This window comes from Myiozetetes cayanensis, unplaced genomic scaffold (assembly GCF_022539395.1).
Source record: "Myiozetetes cayanensis isolate MyiCay16 unplaced genomic scaffold, myiCay2020 scf67, whole genome shotgun sequence".
Lineage (NCBI taxonomy): Eukaryota > Metazoa > Chordata > Aves > Passeriformes > Tyrannidae > Myiozetetes > Myiozetetes cayanensis.
In genome coordinates, this window is record NW_026087931.1 from 160,519 (window position 1) to 185,568 (window position 25,050).

General features: G+C 61.0%; 1 protein-coding gene and 1 long non-coding RNA gene across 4 annotated transcripts in view; both read right to left on the bottom strand.

Annotated features, from left to right (window-relative positions):
• The window catches only part of WIZ (WIZ zinc finger), a 54,850-nt gene that overhangs the window by 8,525 nt on the left and 21,275 nt on the right, over positions 1 to 25,050 (bottom strand). For 2 of the 3 annotated variants that reach the window (XM_050337495.1, XM_050337498.1), the window contains exons 3-7: positions 24,924 to 24,984; positions 19,829 to 22,317; positions 19,244 to 19,615; positions 3,556 to 3,717; positions 551 to 1,045 (exon numbers count right to left, since the gene is read on the bottom strand). In XM_050337495.1, coding sequence (XP_050193452.1) covers positions 551 to 1,045; positions 3,556 to 3,717; positions 19,244 to 19,615; positions 19,829 to 22,317; positions 24,924 to 24,984 — 3,579 coding nt within the window. The remainder of the gene's footprint in view (positions 1 to 550; positions 1,046 to 3,555; positions 3,718 to 19,243; positions 19,616 to 19,828; positions 22,318 to 24,923; positions 24,985 to 25,050) is intronic. The other variant, XM_050337496.1, reaches the window with a different exon arrangement.
• On the bottom strand, positions 11,139 to 12,561 carry LOC126651557 (uncharacterized). The gene is made up of 3 exons (XR_007631741.1): positions 12,236 to 12,561; positions 11,955 to 11,995; positions 11,139 to 11,671 (listed from the first exon to the last, which is right to left on the bottom strand). It is a non-coding gene; the product is annotated as an uncharacterized LOC126651557 (long non-coding RNA).

A 25,050-nucleotide genomic window follows, 5' to 3' on the forward strand; every position in this document is an offset into this window, starting at 1 on the left:
GGGAGCGGCGCCTGTTGGTGCTGCCACTGGTGGGATGTGCTCCCTGGGAAAGCCTGGAAACGAGGATGAGGAGCTATCAACCCCAAGAAGCTCAACAGCCCTTGGAGCTGTGGATGAAACATCCCCAGGAAGCCATGGCGCTCCGGGAAAAGGCGGGAAGAGCCAAGCGGGATGCTGCCCAAGGTGTGGGGAATCAGTCCCTGATGGAAACCGAGGATGAAGAAGGACATGGAAGCACCAGTCCTGGAGGTTTTCCAGGAGCGGGGAATGTGGGAATGGGATGCCAGCCAAACCCCCGCATCGGGATTCGGATTTATCGGGATCAGGAGCAGCACCCCAGGGCGCTCCAGCTCGCCCAGAGCAGCCGGGAGAACCAGGGAAGAGACGGGAAGGGCTGGGAGCGCAGAGAGACTCCCAAAATCCCAGCGGGAATGCCCGTTGACAGGCAAGGCCAAGACAGCCACAACCAAACGGCAGGGAGAGGACGGGAAGGCTCAGGAACCCTCAGAAAGCCCCCGGGAAAGCCCCCGGAAAAGCGACAGGAACTCACTCAAGTTGAGGGGCCCGTCCTCCTCCTGCGGCCACTGGGAGTTGGGCGACGCCGGCAGCGGGCTCAGCGCCAGCTTGGAGCTCTTCTCCTCGGAGTTCTTGGGAGACGGGGACGCCGAGAGCGCGGGCGGCACCTTCTTGAGCACGGGGGAGCCCGGCTGGGCCAGGGCCTTGGCGAAGCCCGGCGGGGATTTGATGGCTTTGTTGACGGCGCCGTCGGGCGGGCGCTCGGCCTTGGCCAGGGCCAGCAGCGCGGGCCGGGGGGCGGCCCCGGGGTCCTTGGGGGAGGCCGATTTCTTGGCCAGGGGCGGGACGAGGGCGGCGCCGTCGGCCTTGCCCTTGTGGCGCACGAGCTCGTAGAGGAGGTCGATGGGGGCCCCGCTGCTCTCCGACTCGGCCACGCCCAGCTGGCGCAGGTGGGAGCGCGCGTGGCTCGACAGCCCCTTGCGCGTCTCGAAGCAGGCGCCGCACACCTCGCACGTCGTCAGGCTCTGGGCTGGGGACGGCAGGAAAACAGGGAAATCAGGGAATGGCTGGGGTAGGAGGTGCTGCTGATCCAGTCCTGGGGGAGTTGGGTAACCCCCAACCCAAGTTTTGAGTACTCGGGATATTCCTGCCCCCAAACACCTCGCACGTCGTCAGGCTCTGGGATGGGGACGGCAGGAAAACAGGGAAATCAGGGAATGGAGGGGTAGGAGGTGCTGGTGATCCAGTCCTGGGGGAGCTGGGTCACAGTTTTGAGCACTCGGGATATTCCTGCCCCCAAACACCTCGCACATCATCAGGCTCTGGGCTGGGGACGGCAGGAAAACAGGGAAAAACCAAAAGTCAGGGAAGGGCTGGGGTAGGAGGTGCTGCTGATCCAGTCCTGGGGGATTTGGGCCACCCACAACCTGAGTTTTGAGCATTGGGATGGTGAACTCGGGATATTCCTGCCCCCAAACACCTCGCACATCATCAGGCTCTGGGCTGGGGATGGTAGGGAAAACAGGGAAAAAAGGGAAATCAGGGAATGGTTGGGGCAGGATGTGCTGGTGATCCAGTCCTGGGGGAGTTGGGTAACCCCCAACCCAAGTTTTGAGTACTCGGGATATTCCTGCCCCAAGCACCTGCACGTCGTCAGGCTCTGGGATGGGGCGACAGGAAGAAATCAGGGAATGGCGGGGGTAGGATGTGTTGGTGATCCAGTCCTGGGGGAGCTGGGTCACAGTTTTGAGCACTCGGGATATTCCTGCCCCCAAACACCTCGCACACGTCGTCAGGCTCTGGGATGGGGACGGCAGGAAAACAGGGAAATCAGGGAATGGAGGGGGTAGGAGGTGCTGGTGATCCAGTCCTGGGGGAGCTGGGTCACAGTTTTGAGCACTCGGGATATTCCTGCCCCCAAACACCTCGCACATCGTCAGGCTCTGGGCTGGGGACGGCAGGAAAACAGGGAAATCAGGGAATGGAGGGGTAGGAGGTGCCGGTGACTCAATCCTGGGGGAGCTGGGTCACAGTTTTGAGCACTCGGGATATTCCTGCCCCCAAACACCTCTCACATCGTCAGGCTCTGGGCTGGGGACGGCAGGAAAACAGGGAAAAAAGGGAAATCAGGGAAGGGCTGGGGCAGGAGGTGCTGCTGATCCAGTCCTGGGGGAGTTGGGCAACCCCCAACCCAAGTTTTGAGTACTCGGGATATTCCTGCCCCCAAACACCTCGCACATCATCAGGCTCTGGGCTGGGGATGGTAGGGAAAACAGGGAAAAAAGGGAAATCAGGGAATGGTTGGGGTAGGATGTGCTAGTGATCCAATCCTGGGGGAGCTGGGCAACTCCCAACCCAAGGTTTGAGCATTGGGAGGATGAATTTGGGATATTTCTGCCCCCAAACACCTCGCACATCGTCAGGCTCTGGGCTGGGAACGGCAGGAAAACTGGGAAAAACCAAAAGTCAGGGAATGGCTGGGGTAGGAGCACAAGGGGTAGTGGATGGACAAGCTGGGGCTCCAATCCCAGGGGATTTTTACAGTCCCAAACCTTCATTTTAAGGACTGGGATGATGAACTCTGGATCCCCAGGGAATATCCCGAGGTGAATTTACCACCCTCAACCCTAATTCTGGATGTTCCACACACTCCTGGAATATCAGGCAGGAATATCCCAAAGGATTTTGACCACCCCCCGCCCCAGCCCTGGTTTTGAGCATTGGGATGGTGAACTCTGGGATATCCCGAGGGATGTTTATCATTCCCAACCCCAATTTAGAGCATGGGGATGCTCCACACATCCCTGATATCCCAGGGGATTTCATCAAGCCCATCCCTAATTCAGGATGCTCCACAAATCCCTGAGCAGGCAGGAATATCCCAAGGGATTTTACCACCCCCATCCCTCATTTTGAGCATTGGGATGCTCCACCATAACCTTACATGAGGGGGGAACATCCTGTGGGATTTTATCACCCCCATCCCTAATTATGAGCATTAGGATAATGAACTCCGGATATTCCTGCCTGCAGGGTGGAATTCCCAGGGGTAGGAATATCCCTGAGGATTTCACCACCCCCATCCCTAATTCTGGATGATCCACAACCCCCTGCAGGGGGGGGAATGACCTGGGAAGAGCGAGCAGGGCTGTGGGAGGACAAGGATTGCTGCTCCAGAGTGGGAGAAGTCGCTTTTCCCGCTCCAGGATGTTTTTCCAGAGGGATTTGGAAGCCAACAGGGAGGGCTCAGGACCTCAGAGGGATCTCAAAGGGATCATTTTGGGGGAAGGTCGTTAATTAGGAGAGGGAGGGCTGATTGAGGGAGGGCAGGTCGGTCCCAGAGAACTCTGGAAAACTTTAGGGAAGGAAAAGCACCGGGAATTGCGACCCTGGAGCAGGACACAACCACCCTCTTAATTAACACACTAATTAACCAAAAGGACCCGGAAAATCCTCCTGGATGGGGTCACACAGACCCTGCCTGGCTCCAACCCGGTGCCAGGATGCGGGATGGGAGGGGAATCCCGGGAAATCACCCACCTTTGGCGTCCGGAGGCTCCGGTTTGTTCCCGGGCGGCTCCGGGGACAGTTTGGTCCCGATCCGGGGCGGGGGAGGGTCCAGCTGAGCGGAGCTTTTTTTCGGGATGGGAGGGGGGGAAGTCACTTCCATGGCCACCAGCTCGTCCTCCTCGGGAGCCAGGACTGCCGGGAAGGAGAGGGTCAGGATGGGGAGGGGGAAAGGGATACGGGGTGGGGTGGGATGTTCCAGGGGGATTTGGGATGTTCCAAGGGGAAAAAACCCTCCCCCAGGGAGAGGGGGGGAATTTGGGATGTTGTGAGGGGGAGAAACCCTCCCCAGGAACAAGGGACACCCCCCAGGGACAGGGGACACCCATCCCACTGGGATGTCACTGGGAGGGACAGGGACAGGATGGGATGAAGGGAGAAAGGGAGGGATGAAGGGGAATGGGATATGGGGGGGTTGAGGTTGGGGCTGCTCCAGGGGGAATTTGGGATGTTCTGAGGGGGATAAACCCTCCCACAGGGACAGGGGACACCCATCCCACTGGGATGTCACTGGCAGGGACAGGGACAGGTGGGATGGAGGGATGGAGGGAAGAAAGGAGGGAGAGAGGGAATGGCGGGGGGTGACAGTGACACTGAGGGTGGCAGGACCCTGCAGGGAGGGGGATGGGGAAGGTGGGAGCTTCCCGAGGGATGGGGACAGGGGAAGGGGACAGGTCCTTAAGGGGAGGGGACAGGGGAAGGGGACAGGTCCTTAAAGGGAGGGGACAGGGGAAGGGGACAGGTCCTTAAAGGGAGGGGACAGGTCCCTAAAGATGGAGGAGGGGACAGGGAAAGGTGGCATCTCCCTGCAGGGGACAGGGCAGGGACAGTGGTAGGGGCAGGACAGGGGTGGTGGCAGGGGTAGGACAGGGGTGGTGGCAGGTCCCTGAGGTGACAGGACAGGGACAGTGGCAGGGACAGGACAGGGACAGTGGCAGGGGTAGGTCAAGGGTGGTGGCAGGACCCTGAGGTGACAGGACAGGGGTGGTAGCAGGGGTAGGACAGGGGTGGTGGCAGGTCCATAAGGTGACAGGACAGGGACAGTGGCAGGGGCAGGACAGGGGTGGTGGCAGGTTGCTAAGGGGAGGGGACAGGACAGGGACAGTGGCAGGACAGGGGTGGTGGCAGGTCCTTGAGGTGACAGGACAGGGGTGGTGGCAGGGGCAGGACAGGGGTGGTGGCAGGTCCATAAGGTGACAGGACAGGGGTGGTGGCAGGGGCAGGACAGGGGTGATGGCAGGTCCCTGAGGGAAGGGGACAGGGGTGGTGGCAGGGGCAGGACAGGGGTGGTGGCAGGTCCCTGAGGTGACAGGACAGGGGTGGTGGCAGGGGACAGGACAGGGGTGGTGGCAGGTCCCTGAGGGGACAAGGATGGGGGCAGGTCCTTAAGGGGAGGGGACAGAGGTGGCAGCCCAGGACAGGAGGGTGGCAGCTCCCTGCAGGGAAGGTGGCAGGTCCCCAAGAGGTGTAGGACAGGGGTGGTGGTAGGTCCTTAAGGGGAGGGGACAGGGGGCGGTGGCAGGTCCTTAAGGGGAGGGGACAGGCACAGTGGTAGGGGTAGGACAGGGGTGGTGGCAGGTCCTTAAGGGGAAGGGACAGGGGGTGGTGGCAGGTCCCTAAGAGGGGTAGGACAGGGGTGGTGGCAGGTCCTTGAGGGGAGGGGACAGGGGGTGGTGGCAGGTCCCTAAGAGGGGTAGGACAGGGGTGGTGGCAGGTCCTTAAGGGGAAGGGACAGGGGGTGGTGGCAGGTCCCTAAGAGGGGTAGGACAGGGGTGGTGGCAGGTCCTTAAGGGGAAGGGACAGGGGGTGGTGGCAGGTCCCTAAGAGGGAGTAGGACAGGGGTGGTGGCAGGTCCTTAGGGAGGGGACAGGGGGTGGTGGCAGGTCCCCAAGAGGTGTAGGACAGGGGTGGTGGCAGGTCCTTAAGGGGAGGGGACAGGGGGTGGTGGCAGGTCCCTAAGAGGGGTAGGACAGGGGGTGGTGGCAGGTCCTTAAGGGGAGGGGACAGGTCCCTAAGGATGGAGGAGGGGACAAGGATGATGGGAGGTCCCTCAGAGGTGGGGACAGGTCCCTGTGGGTGAGAGGACAGGTCCCTGAAAGAAGGGGACAGGGAGAGGTGGCATTTGCCAGCAGGGGACAGGAAAGAGATGGTGGCAGGTCCCTGAGGGGAGGGGACAAAGGCTGTGGCAGGTCCCTAAAGGGGAGGGGACAGGGAAGGTGACAGGTCCCTAAGGGGGAGGGGACAAAGGCGGTGGCAGGTCCCTAAGGGGAGGGGACAGTGAGAGGTGGCAGATCCCAGCAGGGGTGAGGACAGGAGAGGTGGCAGGTCCCTCAGGGGATGGCACAGGATGGTGACAAGTCCCTGTGGGAGGATGGGAGGGGTGGCAGGTCCTTGTAGGCCAAGGGACAGGTCCCTGAGGGGAGGGGACAGTGAGAGGTGGCAGTCCCAGCAGGACAGGGGACAGGTCCCTGAGGGGAGGGGACAGTGAAAGGTCCCAGCAGGGGACAGGACAGGGACAGTGGCAGGTCCCAGCAGGGGGTGGCCGAGGACAGGGCTGGGGACACCCCCGGGGGGCTCCTCAGGAGCCGCTTCCCAACCCTGGGAACCCCCAAAAGGACCGGGATGGTGGGACCGGGCACCCCTGGGGAGACCGGGAAGAAGAGACCGGGAATGTCCCGGGAGCACCGGGATGGAGGGATTGGGATGGAGAAACCGGGCACCCCCCCAAGGGATGGAGGGACACGGAGCATCTCCCGCATTCCCGACAGAACTGGGACCGTGGATCTGGGATGGACGGACCGGGATGGACGGACCGGGATGGATGGACAGGGATGGACAGACCGGGCACATTCCCCGCGGGGGGGATGGGATGGAGAGGTGGGACATCCCCAGGGGGGGATCCTGGATGGAGGATCCGGGATGGAGGGACCGGGATGGGGGGTCGGGGCATCCCCCGCACGGACCGGGACAGGCGGACCGGGCACCCCCCGCATCCCCCGGGGGGGTGGGCGAAGGAACCGGGCACACCCGGGGGGGGGACAAGAGAGGCCCTGCACCCCCCGCAGCCCCGCGGGGCCAGGATGGCCAGAGCAGGCGCTCCCCGCGGGCCCCGGGCCTAGGCCCGTCCCGGGGGCCGCCGCCCAGGGGTCCCGCCGGGGACAAAGCGGGGCCGGGTCCCGGACAAAGGAAGGCGGCGTCTCGCCGGCCGCGGCCCCCGTGGGCTCCCCCGGCGCTCCCGCCGCCCCCGCCGGGCCCTCCCGGCCCCGGGCCAGCCGCCGCACCGGGGGCTGCGTGAGGGGAGGGGGCGGCGCAGGTGAGCCCAGGCGCGGCAGGGCAGGGCCGGCGCAGGGGAAGGGGCGCTCACCCGGCTCGGGCGCGGCCGGGGGCTCGGGGTCGCCGTCCCCGCCGCGGTCGCGGTCGCAGGGCCGCGGCGCCGCCGCCGCTGGCGACTTTGGGCGGCAGGGAGGCGGCAGCCGAGCCCGAGGTGGAGGCCGCCATCTTGGGCACCGCGCAGGGAGCCCGCCAGGCCAGCGCGCCGAGCGCAGAGACACGGAGAGGGCGGCAGGGAGAGGGGACGAGCGCCGAGCGAGCGATGGGGGGAGAGGGGATGGGGATGGGGATGGGAATGGGATGGGATGGGAATGGGAATGGGAATGGGAATGGGAATGGGAATGGGAATGGGAATGGGATGGGAATGGGGATGGGGATGGGATGGGGAGGGAATGGGGAGGGAATGGGGATAGGATGGGAATGGGAATGGGAATAGGGAGGGAATGGGGATGGGAATGGGATGGGGAGGGAATGGGGAGGGAATGGGGATAGGGAGGGAATGGGAATGGGAATAGGGAGGGAATGGGGATGGGAATGGGAATGGGATGGGATGGGAATGGGATGGGAATGGAATGGGAATAGGGAGGGAATGGGATAGGAATGGGAATGGGAAAGGAATAGGGAGGGAATGGGAAGGGAATAGGGAGGGAATGGGAATGAGAATGGAATGGGAATAGGGAGGGAATGGGGATGGGAATGGAATGGGAATAAGGAGGTAATGGGGATGGGAATGGGGGGGTGGGGGAGCCTCTCCCCATCCCACCCCCATTCCCAAGGCTGGGACCCCCCAGGCTGGAAAAAGCCCCCAAAGGCCCCCTCCCCCCTCTGCCAGAGCCAGCGGGTTTCCTGTCAAACCATTCCAACAAAAAGCAAAGAGCGGGAATTCCCCATCCAGGAGGGATTTGGGACCCTCAGCCCCTGCCCTGGCGCTGCCCCCTTCTCCTCCCCCTCCTCCCCAAAAAAACGGGGCCACAACAACCCGATCGGAGCCAAAGGCACAAAGTGTTCCCAAAAAACCCACTCCAAGGGTGGAAATGGCCCCCAAAATCCCCTGGATTGGGACCCAAAATCCACCTGGATTGGGACCCAAAATCCACCTGGATTGGGACCCAAAATCCACCTGGATTGGACCCAAAATCCCCCTGGATCACAAATCCAGCACAACAAGCACAGCCCTCGAAGCTCGGTGGGATCAGGGATGGACGATCCCTGTGGGAATTGTCCCCTCCCAGCACTTCCAGGAGAGGAACCAAAGGGATTTATGGAAAACACAACTTATTTATGGAGCCCTAAAGAGAAATATGGAAGGTGGAGGAGGGTGGGATCACCTTGGATGGGGCTCTGCTCATCCCCACCCTCCTCCCTGGGAAGAAGGAATTGGATCCTGGCGTGTTCCCAATCCACAAGTGTTCCCTGACATTTTTGGTACTCATGGGGTTGGAAAATCCTCAGGAAATCTGGACAATCCAGCCCGGAATTCCACCAGGAAACCCCTCAAGGGATGGGAAAGCCTCGACAAAACCCAGCCAGGGAGAGGCACCAACATTCCAAGAGCGCCAGGAGCTCCCTCAGCACAGGGAAGGTGGAATTGGAAGGAACTGGAGGGTCCAATTCCTGCTTTTTTCATCCCAAAACAGCTTAGAAAGGGGTGGGAGATGCTCCATCCATGCCCCACTGGCTCCTGGGAGATTCAGGACCCCCAATGGTCCCAATCCCGAGGTTTTTAGGGAGTTTGAAAGCCCACGGGAGGTTCCAGGGGATCCTCCCGGGGGGGTCTCATCCCAAGGGTTTGGGGTGTTCAGGTGACACCTGTGGGGATCCCTCCGAGATTCCCGACCCCTCACCCCGATTCCCAACGGATCCCACACAGGGGAGGGGAGGGAAAACCCCCCTGGACAACCCCAGCACTCCTGGGAATCAGCTCTGGGTGCACAACCCCTGGATTAGCGGGAAGATCTGTGTGGAGCAGCCGGTGCCACTTCCCAAAAATAAAAAAAACCCTGGAATTTGAGCCCTGGAATTTGAGGAAGATCCCCGAGGGGTGTGGGACACCCTGGGAAGGCCGGCTGGGTTGTTGGCAGCTGCCTGGGATGAGGTTGGAAGCGGCCGCTTTTCCCTGGCATCCCGAGCTGCCGAGATTCCTGCCAAGGGAGCCGGCGGATCCCTCCCAGCTCGGCTCTTCCCGGCCCTGGCTCAGCCCCAGCTCCTCTTTTCCCTCCCCTCCCGACACTCCAAAGCTCTCCTTGGCTGGGAGAGCTGGAGCGACGCCAAGGCCGGCACTGGGAATTCCCGAGGGATCCCCAGGGATGGGGATCGGGCGCCGTTCCCGCCGGGATGTGGAGTAGCCACGTTGGACCCAACGGGGCTGCAGCTGCCCCCTTGGCTCACCCCAAACATCCCAAATCCACGTTTTCCCCTGTAACATCCCCCACGGGCAAACCAGGGGCTCCCGACAACATCCCGGAAGGGAAGAGGGGCTGATTTCCCTCCCCGGCTGCCGAGCCTGGAATGGGTTATTCCAGGGAATTCTCACTCCCAAGGAGAGGCAGGTGGGGAGATTTCCTGTTGTTTCCCATGGCTGATCCATGTGGAAATGGGGCTGGAATCCAAGACAATTCCCACCGTAGGGACCTTGGGAATGCTCAGGGACCGGGAGCAAAGGCGACCCCGAGGGCAACGGCCGCGTTTTCCACGGGCAGGGATGGAGGGAATGGGAGCAACCGGAGCTCTGGAGTCACCTGGAATTCCAGGAAGGGATCAAAGACCTTGGGAAGTAGGTCAGGCAGCGGGAGAGGGGGCAGGGAAATGGGACACAGAGGGAGGGTGGCCCGGGAATGGGAGCACGAGGAGGGTCCTTGGGGAACATCGACCCGGAGAGGGAGGTGGGACCTCCAGCCCCCTCCAGACTCACAGGTGCCTAAAATTCCTCAGAGCCCCTCAGGTTCCCTGACAGCTCAATTCCCTCAGACCCCCCTGATTCCCTAAAAGTCCTTTGATTTCCTCAAAACCCCTTGATTCCCTCAAAACCCCTTGATTCCTTCAAAACCCCTTGATTCCCTCAAAACCCCTCGATTCCTTCAAGACCCTTTGAATCCCTCAGGGTCCCTTGAATCCCTCAGGGTCCCTCGATTCCCTCAGAGCCCCTCGATTCCTTCAGAGATCCTTGATTCCTTAAAGCCCCTCCTTGATTCCTTCAAAACCTGATTCCCCAAAGCCCCTTCAGTTCACCTAAAATTCCATCAGTGCCTTGATTGCCTCAAACCCCCTCGATTCCCTCAAAGCCCCTCAATTCCCTCAAACCCCCTTGATTCCCTCAAAACTCCTCAATTCCCTCAAAACTCCTCAATTCCCTCAAAGCCCCTCAATTCCCTCAAAGCCCCTCGATTCCCTCAAAACCCTCTTGATTTTTTCAAAAGTCCTTGATTCCTTCCAAATTCCTTGATTCCATCAGAGCCCCTTGAATCCCTCAGAGCCCCTTGATTCCTCAAACCCCCTCAAATCCTTCAAACCCCCTCAAATCCCTCGAATCCCTCAAAGCCCCTCCCAGGTTGCCCCGTGTGGAGTCAGGACCTGATCTGGGCGATCCTCGTGGGTCTCCTCCCACCCCAGGAGATCCCAAGAATGTTCTTTCCCTCTCTGAAGACCCCTCTTTAGCCCAGGCAGGGCCTGGATCCCGGCAGGGATAACCCCACCTTGGAATCCTCACGTGGGGTTCAACTGTGGAGGAGCTGGAGGATCATTCCCTGAGCTCCTGCCACCCAACCGACCCCCTCCTCTTCCTCCCCTTCCTCCCAGTCCAAATCCAGAAAGGAAAGGCTCTGCAGGGGGGGGGAAAGTTCACCCAGAAAAGGATCCCCATCCTGTTCCTGGATGTGGCTGAACATCCCCAGGGCGGCCCCGGAGCAGGTCGGGAGGAGGAGGAGGAGGAATCCAGCCCGGGAAACCCCCCCAGTTTGGGATACAGAGGGAGATCACAAGGAGTTAAATCCAGGGAAAACAAGGGGAGAAGGAGGGAGGGGAAGGGAGGGGAGGGGAGGGGAGGGATGGTGGTGCCCAGGCTGGGAAAGCAGCGCCGGTGCCAGCGCCGGAGGAGTCGGAGGAGCCGGGAGCTGCTCCCGGAGAGGATGCGATTGCCCAACACTTCCCGGCGCCTGCCAAAAGGCACCACCACGTGCTCCTGGAGGTGCTGCCAAGGCATCCCGAGCCAGGAGAGGAGCCAGGAGACAACAAACAGCCTCTCCAGGAGCCGGGAGGGGGCGGCGGCAGCGCCAGGACACGCCGGGAACCGGGACAGGGAACCGGGAAAGGCCGCACGGAGCAGCGGGAACGTCCCAGGGAGGACACCCAGGGAAGCCACCAGCAGTGCCAGGAGTGGCTCTGGGCACGGGGTGTGACAGAGCAGGGTGGGGGAAAGGGTTTCCAGGGTTTGAAGCCATTCCAACCCCAGCCAGAGGGAATGTTGCAACCCCAGGATGGGAAGGAGCCGAGGGATCCTCCGGCCGGGAGGGTTCAGGCACGTCAGGGAGGGAATTGCCATGGATTGAGAGGCTGGAATCGCCAGCAGAACCGGGAAATTGGGATAGCTGGGGGGTGCAGACCTGCTGGATTTGCCTTTCAGGGGTAAAATGAAGAGTTGTGGGTTTAAGGTGTAAAAAATATCAAAGAGCCTGGGGGTTTTCTGAGGGTGAGGTGACTCCAGGGTGGTGGGAAGGACCCACTTGGGGCAGTTCCTGAGGGACTGAACCCATGGAATATGGACCTGGAGCAGTTCCTGAGGGAATGACCCCATGGAAAAGGACCTGGAGCAGTTCCTGAGGGAATGACCCCATGGAAAGGGACCTGGAGCAGTTCCTGAGGGAATGACCCCATGGAAAAGGAATTGGAGCAGTTCCTGAGGGAATGACCCCATGGAAAAGCACCTGGAGCAGTTCCTGAGGGAATGACCCCATGGAATATGGACCTGGAGCAGTTCCTGAGGGACTGACCCCATGGAATATGGACCTGGAGCAGTTCCTGAGGGACTGAGCCCATGGAATACGGACCTGGAGCAGTTCCTGAGGGACTGACCCCATGGAATACAGACCTGGAGCAGTTCCTGAGGGACTGACCCCATGGAAAAGACCTGGAGCAGTTCCTGAGGGAATGACCCCATGGAAAAGGAGTTGGAGCAGTTCCTGAGGGAATGACCCCATGGAAAGGGACCTGGAGCAGTTCCTGAGGGAATGACCCCATGGAAAAGCACCTGGAGCAGTTCCTGAGGGAATGACCCCATGGAAAAGCACCTGGAGCAGTTCCTGAGGGACTGACCCTATGGAATACAGACCTGGAGCAGTTCCTGAGGGACTGACCCCATGGAAAGGCACCTGGAGCAGTTCCCGAGGGACTGACCCCATGGAATATGGACCTGGAGCAGTTCCTGAGGGACTGACCCCATGGAATACGGACCTGGAGCAGTTCCTGAGGGACTGACCCCATGGAATACGGACCTGGAGCAGTTCCTGAGGGACTGACCCCATGGAGGAGGACTCACATCGGAGTAGTTCCTGGAGAACTGACCCTGACCCCCATTCCCATGGGATAAACTGACCCTGACCTCCATTCCCACAGGATGAACTGACCCTGACCTCCATTCCCACAGGATGAACTGATCCTGACGCCCATTCCCATGGGATGAACTGAGTGACCCCCATTCTCGTGGGATGAACTGATCCCCCTCGATATCCCAAATAAACCCCCTCGATATCCCAAATAATCCCCCTTGATATCCCAAATAACCCCCCTCGATATCCCAAACAACCCCCCTCGATATCCCAAACAACCCCCCTCGATATCCCAAAGAACCCCCCTCGATATCCCAAACAACCCCTCGATGTCCCAAACAACCCCCTCGATATCCCAAAGAACCCCCCTCGATATCCCAAAGAACCCCCCTCGATATCCCAAAGAACCCCCTTGATATCCCAAATAACCCCCCTCGATATCCCAAATAACCCCCCTCGATATCCCAAATAATCCCCCTTGATATCCCAAATAACCCCCCTCGATATCCCAAATAATCTCCCTTGATATCCCAAATAACCCCCCTCAATATCCCAAATAATCCCCCTCAATATCCCAAATAATTCCCCCCTCTCCCCGGGTTTGTGCCGCTCCCGCTGCCCAGCACTCCAACTGCTGCTCTCACCACAGCCCCCAAACACCAACTTCCTCCTTTTGGCTTGCTGGTTTCGCTCCCAGAGGGGTTTTGGGGTCATTTCTGAGGAGCAGCCCAAGGGCTGAGAGCGGTGAAACCCCCTCCCCTCACCCCTGGGTTCTTCCCATCCCATCATGGGCAGCTCCAGGAAGGGCTGTTTGCCCACCAGGACCCTCCAGGGCCGGGTGGTCCTCAGGGCTGAGCCCCCCCAGGCTCCTCACAGCTCCCAGGGCTGAGCCCTCCTCCCCCACCTCCCGCTGCAGCCTCGGCAGAAACCACAAACCGCCAGAAACGGCTCAAAATCCCCCAAAAAAGGGGTTCTCCCTGCCCCCACCACCCAGGGCTTCGGTGAAAGCTGTTGAGAGCAATGAGCAGCTCCAAAAGTGTCTCCCAGGGACCTCCTGGGGGTCCAGGCCTTGGGAGGAGCAGAGGAGGAGGCAGAAAGTGACCCCTCCATCCACTGCTCTGACCCCTCCATCCACACTGTGACCCCTCCATCCACACTGTGACCCCTCCATCCACTGCTGTGACCCCTCCATCCACTGCTCTGACCCCTCCATCCACTGCTGTCACCTCCATCCACAGCTGTGACCCCTCCATCCACACTGTGACCCCTCCATCCACACTGTGACCCCTCCATCCACACTGTGACCCCTCCATCCACTGCTGTGACCCCTCCATCCACACTGTGACCCCTCCATCCACTGCTGTCACCTCCATCCACACTGTGACCCCTCCATCCACACTGTGACCCCTCCATCCACACTGTGACCCTCCATCCACTACTGTGACCTCTCCATCCACTGCTGTGACCCCTCCATCCACTGCTGTGTCACCTCCATCCACTGCTGTGACCCCTCCATCCACACTGTGACCCCTCCATCCACTGCTGTGACCCCTCCATCCACACTGTGACCCCTCCATCCACTGCTGTGTCACCTCCATCCACACTGTGACCCTCCATCCACACTGTGACCCCTCCATCCACTGCTGTGACCCTCCATCCACACTGTGACCCCTCCATCCACTGCTGTGACCCCTCCATCCACTGCTGTGACCCCTCCATCCACTGCTGTGTCACCTCCATCCACTGCTGTGACCCCTCCATCCACTGCTGTGACCCCTCCATCCACACTGTGACCCCTCCATCCACTGCTGTGTCACCTCCATCCACTGCTGTGACCCCTCCATCCACACTGTGTCACCTCCATCCACAGCTCTGACCCCTCCATCCACTGCTGTGTCACCTCCATCCACTACTGTGACCCCTCCATCCACACTGTGACCCCTCCATCCACTGCTGTGACCCTCCATCACACTGTGTCACCTCCATCCACTGCTGTGACCCCTCCATCCACACTGTGACCCCTCCATCCACACTGTGACCCTCCATCCACAGCTGTGACCCTCCATCCACTGCTGTGACCCCTCCATCCACACTGTGACCTCTCCATCCACTGCTGTGACCCCTCCATCCACTGCTGTGACCCCTCCATCCACAGCTGTGACCCCTCCATCCACACTGTGACCCCTCCATCCACAGCTGTGACCCTCCATCCACTGCTGTGACCCTCCATCCACACTGTGACCCCTCCATCCACTGCTGTGACCCTCCATCCACTGCTGTGTCACCTCCATCCACACTGTGACCCCTCCATCCACTGCTGTCACCTCCATCCACTGCTGTGACCCCTCCATCCACACTGTGACCCCTCCATCCACTGCTGTGACCCCTCCATCCACTGCTGTGACCCTCCATCCACTGCTGTGACCCTCCATCCACTGCTGTGACCCCTCCATCCACACTGTGACCCCTCCATCCACTGCTGTGACCCTCCATCCACACTGTGACCCTCCATCCACTGCTGTGACCCTCCATCCACTGCTGTCACCTCCATCCACTGCTGTGACCCTCCATCCACACTGTGACCCCTCCATCCACTGCTGTGACCCCTCCATCCACACTGTGACCCCTCCATCCACTGCTGTGACCCTCCATCCACTGCTGTGACCCTCCATCCACACTGTGACCCCTCCATCCACTGCTGTGTCACCTCCATCCACACTGTGACCCCTCCATCCACACTGTGACCCCTCCATCCACTGCTGTGTCACCTCCATCCACACTGTGACCCCTCCATCCACACTGTGACCCCTCCATCCACACTGTGACCCCTCCATCCACTGCTGTGACCCCTCCATCCACAGCTCTGACCCCTCCATCCACACTGTGTCACCTCCATCCACGCTGTGACCCCTCCATCCACACTGTGACCCCTCCATCCACACTGCGACCCTCCATCCACACTGTGACCCCTCCATCCACTGCTGTGACCCTCCATCCACAGCTGTGACCCTCCATCCACTGCTGTGTCACCTCCATCCACTGCTGTGACCCCTCCATCCACACTGTGACCCCTCCATCCACTGCTGTGACCCCTCCATCCACACTGTGACCCCTCCATCCACTACTGTGACCCTCCATCCACTGCTCTGACCCTCCATCCACAGCTGTGTCACCTCCATCCACTGCTGTGACCCTCCATCCACACTGTGACCCCTCCATCCACTGCTGTGACCCTCCATCCACAGCTGTGACCCTCCATCCACTGCTGTGACCCCTCCATCCACTGCTGTGACCCCTCCATCCACTGCTGTGACCCCTCCATCCACACTGTGACCCCTCCATCCACACTGTGACCCCTCCATCCACTGCTGTGACTCCTCCATCCACTGCTGTGTCACCCCCATCCACACTGTGACCCCTCCATCCACACTGTGACCCCTCCATCCACACTGTGACCCCTCCATCCACAGCTGTGACCCCTCCATCCACTGCTGTGACCCCTCCATCCACTGCTGTGACCCCTCCATCCACTGCTGTGACCCCTCCATCCACTGCTGTGACCCCTCCATCCACACTGTGACCCCTCCATCCACTGCTGTGACCCCTCCATCCACACTGTGACCCCTCCATCCACTGCTGTGTCACCTCCATCCACTGCTGTGACCCCTCCATCCACACTGTGACCCCTCCATCCACTGCTGTGTCACCTCCATCCACACTGTGACCCCTCCATCCACACTGTGACCCCTCCATCCACTGCTGTGTCACCTCCATCCACACTGTGTCACCTCCATCCACACTGTGACCCCTCCATCCACACTGTGACCCCTCCATCCACACTGTGACCCCTCCATCCACTGCTGTGTCACCTCTGTCCACACTGTGACCCCTCCATCCAATGCTGTGACCCCTCCATCCACTGCTGTGACCCCTCCATCCACTGCTGTCACCTCCATCCACTGCTGTGTCACCTCCAGAGCCACCAGAGCAGACCCACTGATGCTCCAGGAGATCCTCCTGCCTCTACAACCTTCTCACGACCTTTATCTCATTCATGGTGCTAAAATCCCTCTATAAATTAAGGAATTGGCATAAAACACATCGTCCTGGGCCCACCACGGCAAGGAGACACCTGAGGAGATGACACGGGGTCTGGAGCAGAGCCACTGATGCTCCAGGAGATCCTCCTGCCTCTACAACCTTCTAATGACCTTTATCTCATTCTAAAATGGTGCTAAAATCCCTCTATAAATTAAGGAACTGGCATCAAACACATCGTCCCAGGGCCACCAGTGCCAGGGCCACCACGGCACGGGGTCTGGAGCAGAGCCACGGATGCTCCAGGAGATCCTCTTGCCACGACAAGCTACTAAAGGCCTTTATCCCATTAATGGTGCTAAAATCCCTCCATAAATTCGGGAATTAGCCTAATTCCCAAGCCCAGGAGGTTAATCCAAGCGGGTTCCCCCCCGGGAGCTGCTCCCTCTCCCTCGGGACCAGCGGCCGAGGCTTCATCCCTGCGGACCCCGAGCAGCTCCCGGGGGCTCTCCCAGCCCCCCCAGGGATTTGATCAGCCACTGGCACTCAAAAATCCCGGCTTCCAGCTCGGCATTCCCACCTCCAAAGCCCCTCCCCTGTTTGCTCAGCTCCTCCCCACGGCCCCAGTTGAACAAATATTGCCAATCCTCAGGTCCAGTTGTGACAGACCCTGCCCGGCCCATCCCGCTGGGGTTGGAGGGAAAACGAGGAGGGTTTGGATTCATGGAGAGTCTCCCTGAGGGCCTGGAGCGGGAACTAAGGCACTCCAGGCTGGGATTTCCACACAGAGGATTCCACAGGCTGGTGGGTTGGGGGTGGGTTTAAGCTTTCCAAATTTGCCCTTTTTCTTGGAATTGTCCCCCAGAGACATCCCTGAGGGAATAAAACTCCTGCGGGAACGGAGAGCGCGGAATTCAAACCCAGGAGCATGGCCTGAGGGGGTATTTGAGCTCCTGTGCAGGTCCTGCTCCCCCACAGGTCCATCCTCACCTCCTCTGGGTATAAATAACCTCTGAATTAACCCAAAATCCGCTCCGACTCAACTCCTCTGACCTACAAGGCACAATTCCCGACCCGGTTTCTCCAGCAGCACTTCAAGGCCACCGGAGCCGGGAGCAGCAGGAGCAGGAGACGTCCCCGACCCCAGGGCCAACATCACACGCTGAGAAGACCTTGAGTGAGCTCCTATTTCAAGACATGACCCATTTTTGTTTTCCCCCTAACACCTCCTGTTTGATGTGGGATCCGAGTCAGATCCCAGCTCTGCTCTGGCGGTTCTTACGGAGCACGGAGACCCTTCCCACCCTTCTCAGCAGTGCAACCCCCGAGCCCTGGTTTGCAGAGCAGCAGCACCATCAGCACCAGCTCGTGCCAGAGAATTTTGGGCACTGGGAGACCTGAAAGTTGCCGAGGACAGTCCTGGCCAGCAGGAACATCCCGGCCCTGGCAGCTGGAACGAGGCAGAGCCTCCAAAATCCTCTCGTTGGCACCGACTTCCCTAACTGGGGAGGTCTTAGCTCATCTGCCAAGGGTTGATGTGCTAAAAATGAGGAGTTTGGGTTTGTTCGGGGTTTAATTCGTGCTCGTTACGCTCAGGACTCGTTCCAGAGTGTCCCAGCCCACGGAGCAGGCGGGAGAGCCGGGATTAGCAGCTCCTTGACATCTCAATCACAGCGGTAGGGATGGATCTGAGACCGGATGGGGCTGAGCAGAACCCAAGCAGGAGCTGCTTCAAGGCCTTCCAGATTTGGGATTTCTCCTCTTGCAAGAGCAAGAGTTTAGTCTTTGGGAGAACAAGTTTAAGTTTTTAGCCTTCGGGAGGACAGGTTTAAGTTTTTAGCCTTTGGAAGAACAGCCCCTTTCAGGTTTTGATGCAAGCTCAGGTTTAAATTTTTAGCCTTTGGGAGGACAGATTTAAGTTTTTAGCCTTTGGGAAGAAAGCCCACTGCAGGTTTTGGTGCAAACTCAGGGGTTTGAGGCTTGGGAGCTCTTTGGGATGGACTCTGCTCTGGACTGATCCCATTTGAACAGTGCTGAGGGAGAGGGAGCGGCTCAGACCCGAATCCATTTGGGAAGGACCCCTCAAGCTTCCCCCCATGGTACCAACACACCTGGGGGGTGAACACCAACCCCCAAGGCAGAGGTTGTGTCCTGGACCCAAACCACACCCTCCTCCCTTCCACACCCCACTCTGCCCCACTGGGGGTGAAGCTTTGGGGTTTCCCAACAGAAACCTCGTTCCTGAACACGACACGTTCCGAAGGACAAAGCTCCAACACCCAAGGCGGCGGATGAGACCCCTCAGGAGGTGGCACATCCACCTGCCACCACCTCCAGCAGCCACCCCCGTGCCACATCAGACTGCAGAGGGCACAGAGAGCTGGTGACGCACCGACCGACCCCAGCTCACCCTGACTCAACCCCCAACCATGGGTCTGGTGGATGAGACCCCTCAGGAGGTGGCACATCCATCTGCCACCACCTCCAGCAGCCACCCCCACACCACATCAGACTGCAGAGGGCACAGAGAGCCAGCGATGCACTGACCAACCCCAGCTCACCCTGACTCAACCCCCAACCATGGGTCTGGTGGATGAGACCCCTCAGGAGGTGGCACATCCACCTGCCACCACCTCCAGCAGCCACCCCTGTGCCACATCAGACTGCAGAGGGCACAGAGAGCTGGTGACGCACCGACCGACCCCAGCTCACCCCAACTCAACCCCCCAGCGAGGCTCTCGGGGGCCACTCACCGTCTCTGTAGGGCTGCAGGGGCTCCTCTCCCCAGGCTGGGAGGAAGGGGGACAGCGGGGAGCGGGCGAGGCCGCACTCGGGCACGGGGGGGACGCTCTTGCGGGAGGGGGCGAAGCCGCCGAGCGCGTCCCTGTCCCGGCTCGGCGACGAGGGCTCGGCCCCCAGGGCCGCCTGCAGCATCGGGTGCTCCGAGGAGTTGGCCAACAGCTCCTTGAGGATGTTGATGGGCGAGATGGTGAGCTCCCAGTTGGTGATGCCGAAGTCCCGCAGGTGGGCCCTGGCGTGGCTGGAGAGCCCGGCCCGCGTGTCGAAGCCGGCGCCGCAGAACTCGCAGCGCATCAGGCTGAAGGTGCTGGGGTCGAAGTTGGCAACTGCGGGGAAGGACAGAGAGTCAGGGGCGGCACCGAACCCCCAGGTCAGGCCTCTAAGAGGGGGGGGACAGAGGGTGTTTGTTGCCCCCAGGGCCACCGAACGCCGCCACGGCTCGGTGGAACACCACACCATACATACCCGGTCCTCGGTGGGAGGAGAACACCCCAGAGAGCAACCCCAGAGAACAGAAACACGCTGAATTGAATACATACTACCTTTTTTCTTCTTCTTTTGGAAGGAAAACTTTTGCTCAATGGCCTTCACTTCCTCGGCCGAGATGAAGTGCCGGACGTTGTAGCTCACGCCCACCCTGTTGAGGTGGCCCCGCACGTGGTTGGCCAGCCCGATGCCGTTGTGGAAGCGGTCGGGGCAGTACGGACACTTCCTCTCCTCGTTCTTCAACATGCTGGAGTCCGAGTCCAGCAGGTCGTCGAGCTCCAGGGGACCCTCCAGGGGAGCGTCCAGCAGGAGCACATCCAAGGGAAGGGGCTCCTCCATCGCCAACTCCCGGGGCGGGAGCGTCGCCTTCCTCTTGAACGCCTTCCCCCGCGGCCGCTTGGCCGCCTTGGGGTGCGGGTTCACCTCCTCCAGGAGCACCAGGGGCACCATCATCCTCAGCTGCTGCTGCTGCTCCTCTGACGCTATCGACGAGTCCGTGGCCCTCAGGGTGTCCCTGAACGTCCTCTTGAGGTCCAAGGCAGCCTGAGGGATGGTGACGGCTCTGGCGGCCCCGCCCTCGCCCGGATCCCTCTCGGCGATCTCCTCCTCCGCGCTCCCGCCGTCCAACACCCACTTGTGCCGGAGCTCCTCCGGCCCCCCGGGGTGGCTGCGCAGGCCGTCGCCGTCTCCTTCAAGGTGCTGAGCCGCCGCTTTTCTCTTCAGCTGCTGCAGAGCGAGCTGGGAATAAGCTCTGGCGGAGGGAAAGCCGGACAGGCCCGGGCTTTTGTGCGGGGCGGCGAACGGGGCCGCCTTCCTGGTGTGGAAGCCCGAGGCCTGGTAGTCCTTTTTGGTGGCCCCGTTGCTCTTGTCGAGCCGGGGCTGGGCCAGGGAGAACCCGTGGGGGAGGTCGTAGTGGGACGTGCTTTCCCGGGGGGCGGGGGGGAAGAGCCGGTCGGCTTTGCCGAAATAATCCGCCTCTGGGAAGCGGCCGGGCCGGGCCGGGCTGTAGGCGTCCCTGCTGGTGCCCGGCTGGTTGGGGTCGTCCTCGTACACCTCCGCCTCCCAGGAGAGGTGGGAGTGGGCGTATCTCATGTGCTCCTTGAGGATGTTCTCGTTGGGGGCCGGGAAGCTGCAGAGCACGCAGGTGCTGAGCCCTTTGGCGCTGCCGTGGGGCGGCGCCGGCGCCGGCAGGGCCGGGTGCTCGTTGGCCTTGAAGTGTTTGTAGAGGCCGTGCCCGGGGCCGTCCCGCACCTCCCCGGCGCCCGCGCCCCCGAAGAGACCCGCGCCCTTGGCCCCTTGGTCCTTCCGCTCCTTGACGTGCATCTTGGCGTGCTGCACGAAGATCTTGGAGGAGTTGGTGCCGAAGACGCACTTGGGGCACTGCAGCCGCGCCTCCCGGCCCTCGTCAGGGAACTCGTTCAGCTTCTGGATCTCCTCGATGATCTTCTCCCGCGACTCCTGGTGGAGCCTCTTGTGCTGCTCCAGCGCCGCGGGGTCCCCGAAGGCCCACCCGCACTCGTTGCAGCAGAACTGGCACTGCCCCCCCAGGGCGTCCCCGTCTTGGTCCCTGCCCGGCCCGCGGTTGTGCTGGAGCATGTGGTCCATCAGGTGCTCCTTCTTCTTGAAGTAGATGCTGCACTCGATGCAGGTGTAGACCGAGGGATCCTCCTCCTGGCCCAGCTCCTCCTTGCCCTGCTCCTCCAACAGGACGCTGCACACGTAGGGCCTCATCTCCACGTCGTAGGAGCTGCAGGGGGCGGGATCCAGGGACATCAGCGGGACCCGCTCCACCGAGTCCTCGGCGTTCACCGTCCACGACTGTTTGCCCACGGCCAGCTCGGCGCCGAGCTGCAGGCTCGGCTTCTGGATCGTCCACTCGGCCGCCGAGAGCGGCGTGACCTCGGCCAAGTCCGAGTCCACCACCAGCCCCTTCCTGTGGGACGAGGAGCCCTCCGGGGGTTTGGGTTTGCCCAGGACGGGGTTGAGCGTTTTCCTGAACACCGTGGGGGGCAGCGGAGGAGGCACTTCACGCACGGCCTGGCCCCGGAAGGGCAGGTTGGCTGCTACATCTGTCGGCTTGTTTATGTCTTTGTAGTGAGGGCTCGGGCTCCTGTTGGGCCTGGGGATCCAGTCGACCCTCTGGACCCCCCTCCTGCCTTTCTCCGAGTGCTCCTTGCCGAGCCCTTCGAGCTGCTTTGGTTCGTTTCTGAGATACCTCTCCTCGGCACCGCGAGCACCGGGCGTCTCCGCCGCCGCCTTCCCGCGCTCCGGCTCCTCCGGGTCGCTCTCCAGCTGCTCGGGATCCACCCGCACGGCCTCCACCCCCCGGGGCTCCCCGGCAAACTCCTTCGAGTCCTTCGGGCCCGAGAGCCTCTCTAAAGTGCTTTCCTGCCTGCCCTGGCCCGCTCGGGGCTCCAGGGCGGGGCCGTCCCAGGACGCGCCGCCCGACACCGACACCGTCATGTTGTGCAGCTCCAGGGCGCTCCGAGCGTCCGTCCTGTACAGGCCCTTCGGGAACTCCAGGTGCTCCTCGTTCGCGGGGCTGCAAGGAAGGTTGGAGAGTTAACGGGGGCACGGAGGGGTCACCCCGATGTCCCCGGCGCCCCGGAGGCCGAGGGAGCCTCGTGGTGTCACGGGGGTTTGGGGTGACTCCCAAATATCGAAGAGCTGGGATGGGAACAGGCCCATCCCTTCCCACCCTGCCGTGGCCATGTGCAGCTGGAAGAGTTCCTGCCTCTTACTCCAGGCTGGCTCCAAGATGTTTTCCCGGCTCTCCCTGCTGCTGGGTGTGATGGGAGCGTTGGGTTCCCATCACATCAACCTTGGGCCAGGGCATCTTTTCCCTGTGCTCCACCCACTCCCTCCCATCTTCCCTTTCCCCTCCCAACTCCTCGGGATAGCTGGGACACCTTTCACCCAGCTCTTGGTGACACCATCAGGCCGAGGAGCTCCTCCAAGTGCATGAAAATAAACATGGACCACACCAAAGGTCTCCTGGACCAAAGGGTGGTTTGACTCCAGGTCTCACCTTCCTGTGCAGAGAACCCAAGGGATCAAAGTGGTTGCTCCTCATCCACTCCCAAACCCTTCCCAAAGCTGGGAACACCCCCTCGGGCAGCTGGAGAAGGTGAGAATCCATGGAGTGAGCCCTGCAGTGGGACTGGGGAGCCTGATGCCACCGGGATGGGGGGATCCACGCCCACAGCACCGGAACGTGCTGGGGGTTAGAGGGGATGAGCACATCCATGGGCAGTGTCCCAGCCTGGAGCTCTTGGAAGTCCTAAATTTGGGTTGGGAGGCTTTTCCAGGGAAGAAGGGACCTTGGGAGGGTCCAACTGAGGCACTGGATGTTCTCCAAGATGCCTCAAGGAGAGGAGACAGGAGAGAGGATTCAAAGAGCCTCCAGCCCTTCTGTAGGAACCATGGGAGGCTTGTGGGGGAGCAGAGCCTTGGATGGCCCCAAATCCCCAAATCCAGGCTCCTCAACGGGGCTCCAGGAGATCCAGGAGCTCCAACCTGCAGCTTCCCGGGGGTTGGGGGGCGATGACTCTGGGGATGAGCAGAGTCAGGGCAAACCCTGAGGGGGGACTCCTCCACATCCCAATCCCAGTCCCAGCTCCTGGGCTGGAACTGGATCATCTTTAAGGCCCTTTGAGACCCAAACCACCCCACAACTCTGAGATTCCGACTCCATGCCCAGGTTCTGCTCCCTCACGGCTCCCATGGCACGGACACGCAGCCAAGGGTGGGACAGGAACCACCTCCCAGCTCCTGCCCCTGGATAAACCATCCATGGGGAAGGAATCTGCGGGATCCTGGGGCTGGACACCCAGGAGAACCCCAGAGAGCCGAGGCCTCGTGCGAGGAGCTGCTCCAGGGCCCTCCAACCGCGATCTCCCGGGCCAAGCTGCGCTGCCGGGAGAACAAAGCGCCTTTGTTGGGGACAGCGGGAACGCCGGCTCCGTACGGATCTCACGCTGCCTCTCTCCCTCCTTCCCTTTAAACCCAGTTATTTCCAGCTTATTCCCGGAAAAAGCCGAGTTTAGGGGCAAACAGACCCTCCCATCCCATGGTGGGACCTCCCAGCTCCAAACCCTTCCCTGTTTTCACTCGGGATAAGGGATGGTGGTGGGGATAATGGGCCGTTGTTATCAGGGAAAAGGGATTCCCACTCGTCCTGCAAACCCTGGGAACGTTATTAAAAATAACTCGGGAAGGGAAGAGCCAGCCCAGGAAGGATCAGGGAACAGCAGAGACCAAACTAAGCCCATTAAAACACGCCGGGCATCGGCTCAGCCGGAGCGATCCCGGCCCGGCACGATCCCAGTGCCATGGGGAGGGACAAGGATCCCATCCCTGCACGAGCCCCAGGCTGGAATCCCAAATCCTGCCTTTTCCAGGGTGCTCGGAGCCAGTGGGAGACCCCTGGGCAGCTTTGGGACTCCTGGCAGGGACAGACCTGGGAGCACCGAGGGGAACTGGGATGGGCTGAGGGGAACTGGGATGGGCTGAGGGGAACTGGGACGGCTCCCAAGGGAGCCAGGATGGCTCCAAGGAGAACTGGGATGGCTCCAAGAGGAACCAGGATGGCCCCAAGGAGAACTGGGATGTCTCCGAGGGGAACTGGGATGGTGTGAGGGAAGCCAGGATGGCTCCAAGGGGAACTGGGATAGTTCTAAGGGGAACTGGGATGGCTCCAAGAGGATCCAGGATGGCCCCAAGGAGAACTGGGATGGCTCCAAGAGGAACCAGGATGGCCCCAAGGAGAACTGGGATGTCTCCGAGGGAACTGGGATGGTGTGAGAGAAGCCAGGATGGCTTCAAGTGGAACTGGGATGGCTCTGAGGGGAACTGGGATGTTCCAAAGGGAACCGGGATAGCTCCAAGGAGTGATCTGGGACGGGTAGAAGCAGGATGGCTCCTTGGGAAGCAGGACAAATGAGAGGAACTGGAGCAGCCCCCACTGCTTGGCACAGGGGGCTGGTGCTGCAGCTCCGGAGGGACCTGCCGGCATCCTCGGAGGTGGGACAACCCCCCCGGGCACAGCCAGGGAGGTATTTTGGGATGCTGCGTAACTGGAGCACCCTCAGCGAGGGGGAGATGAGCTCCTGGACACTCCCTGTGCCGTCACATCCCCAGAGAACTCACCCGAGCTCCGTCCTGTGAGCCACGGCCGGGACGGCTCCAGAGAGGGCGGGGTCGGGCTCATCTGCAAGAGAGGAAAGCGCCGAGGTCAGCAAGGCCCAGGTGGGGCTTTTCCAGCAGAAACCGGGAT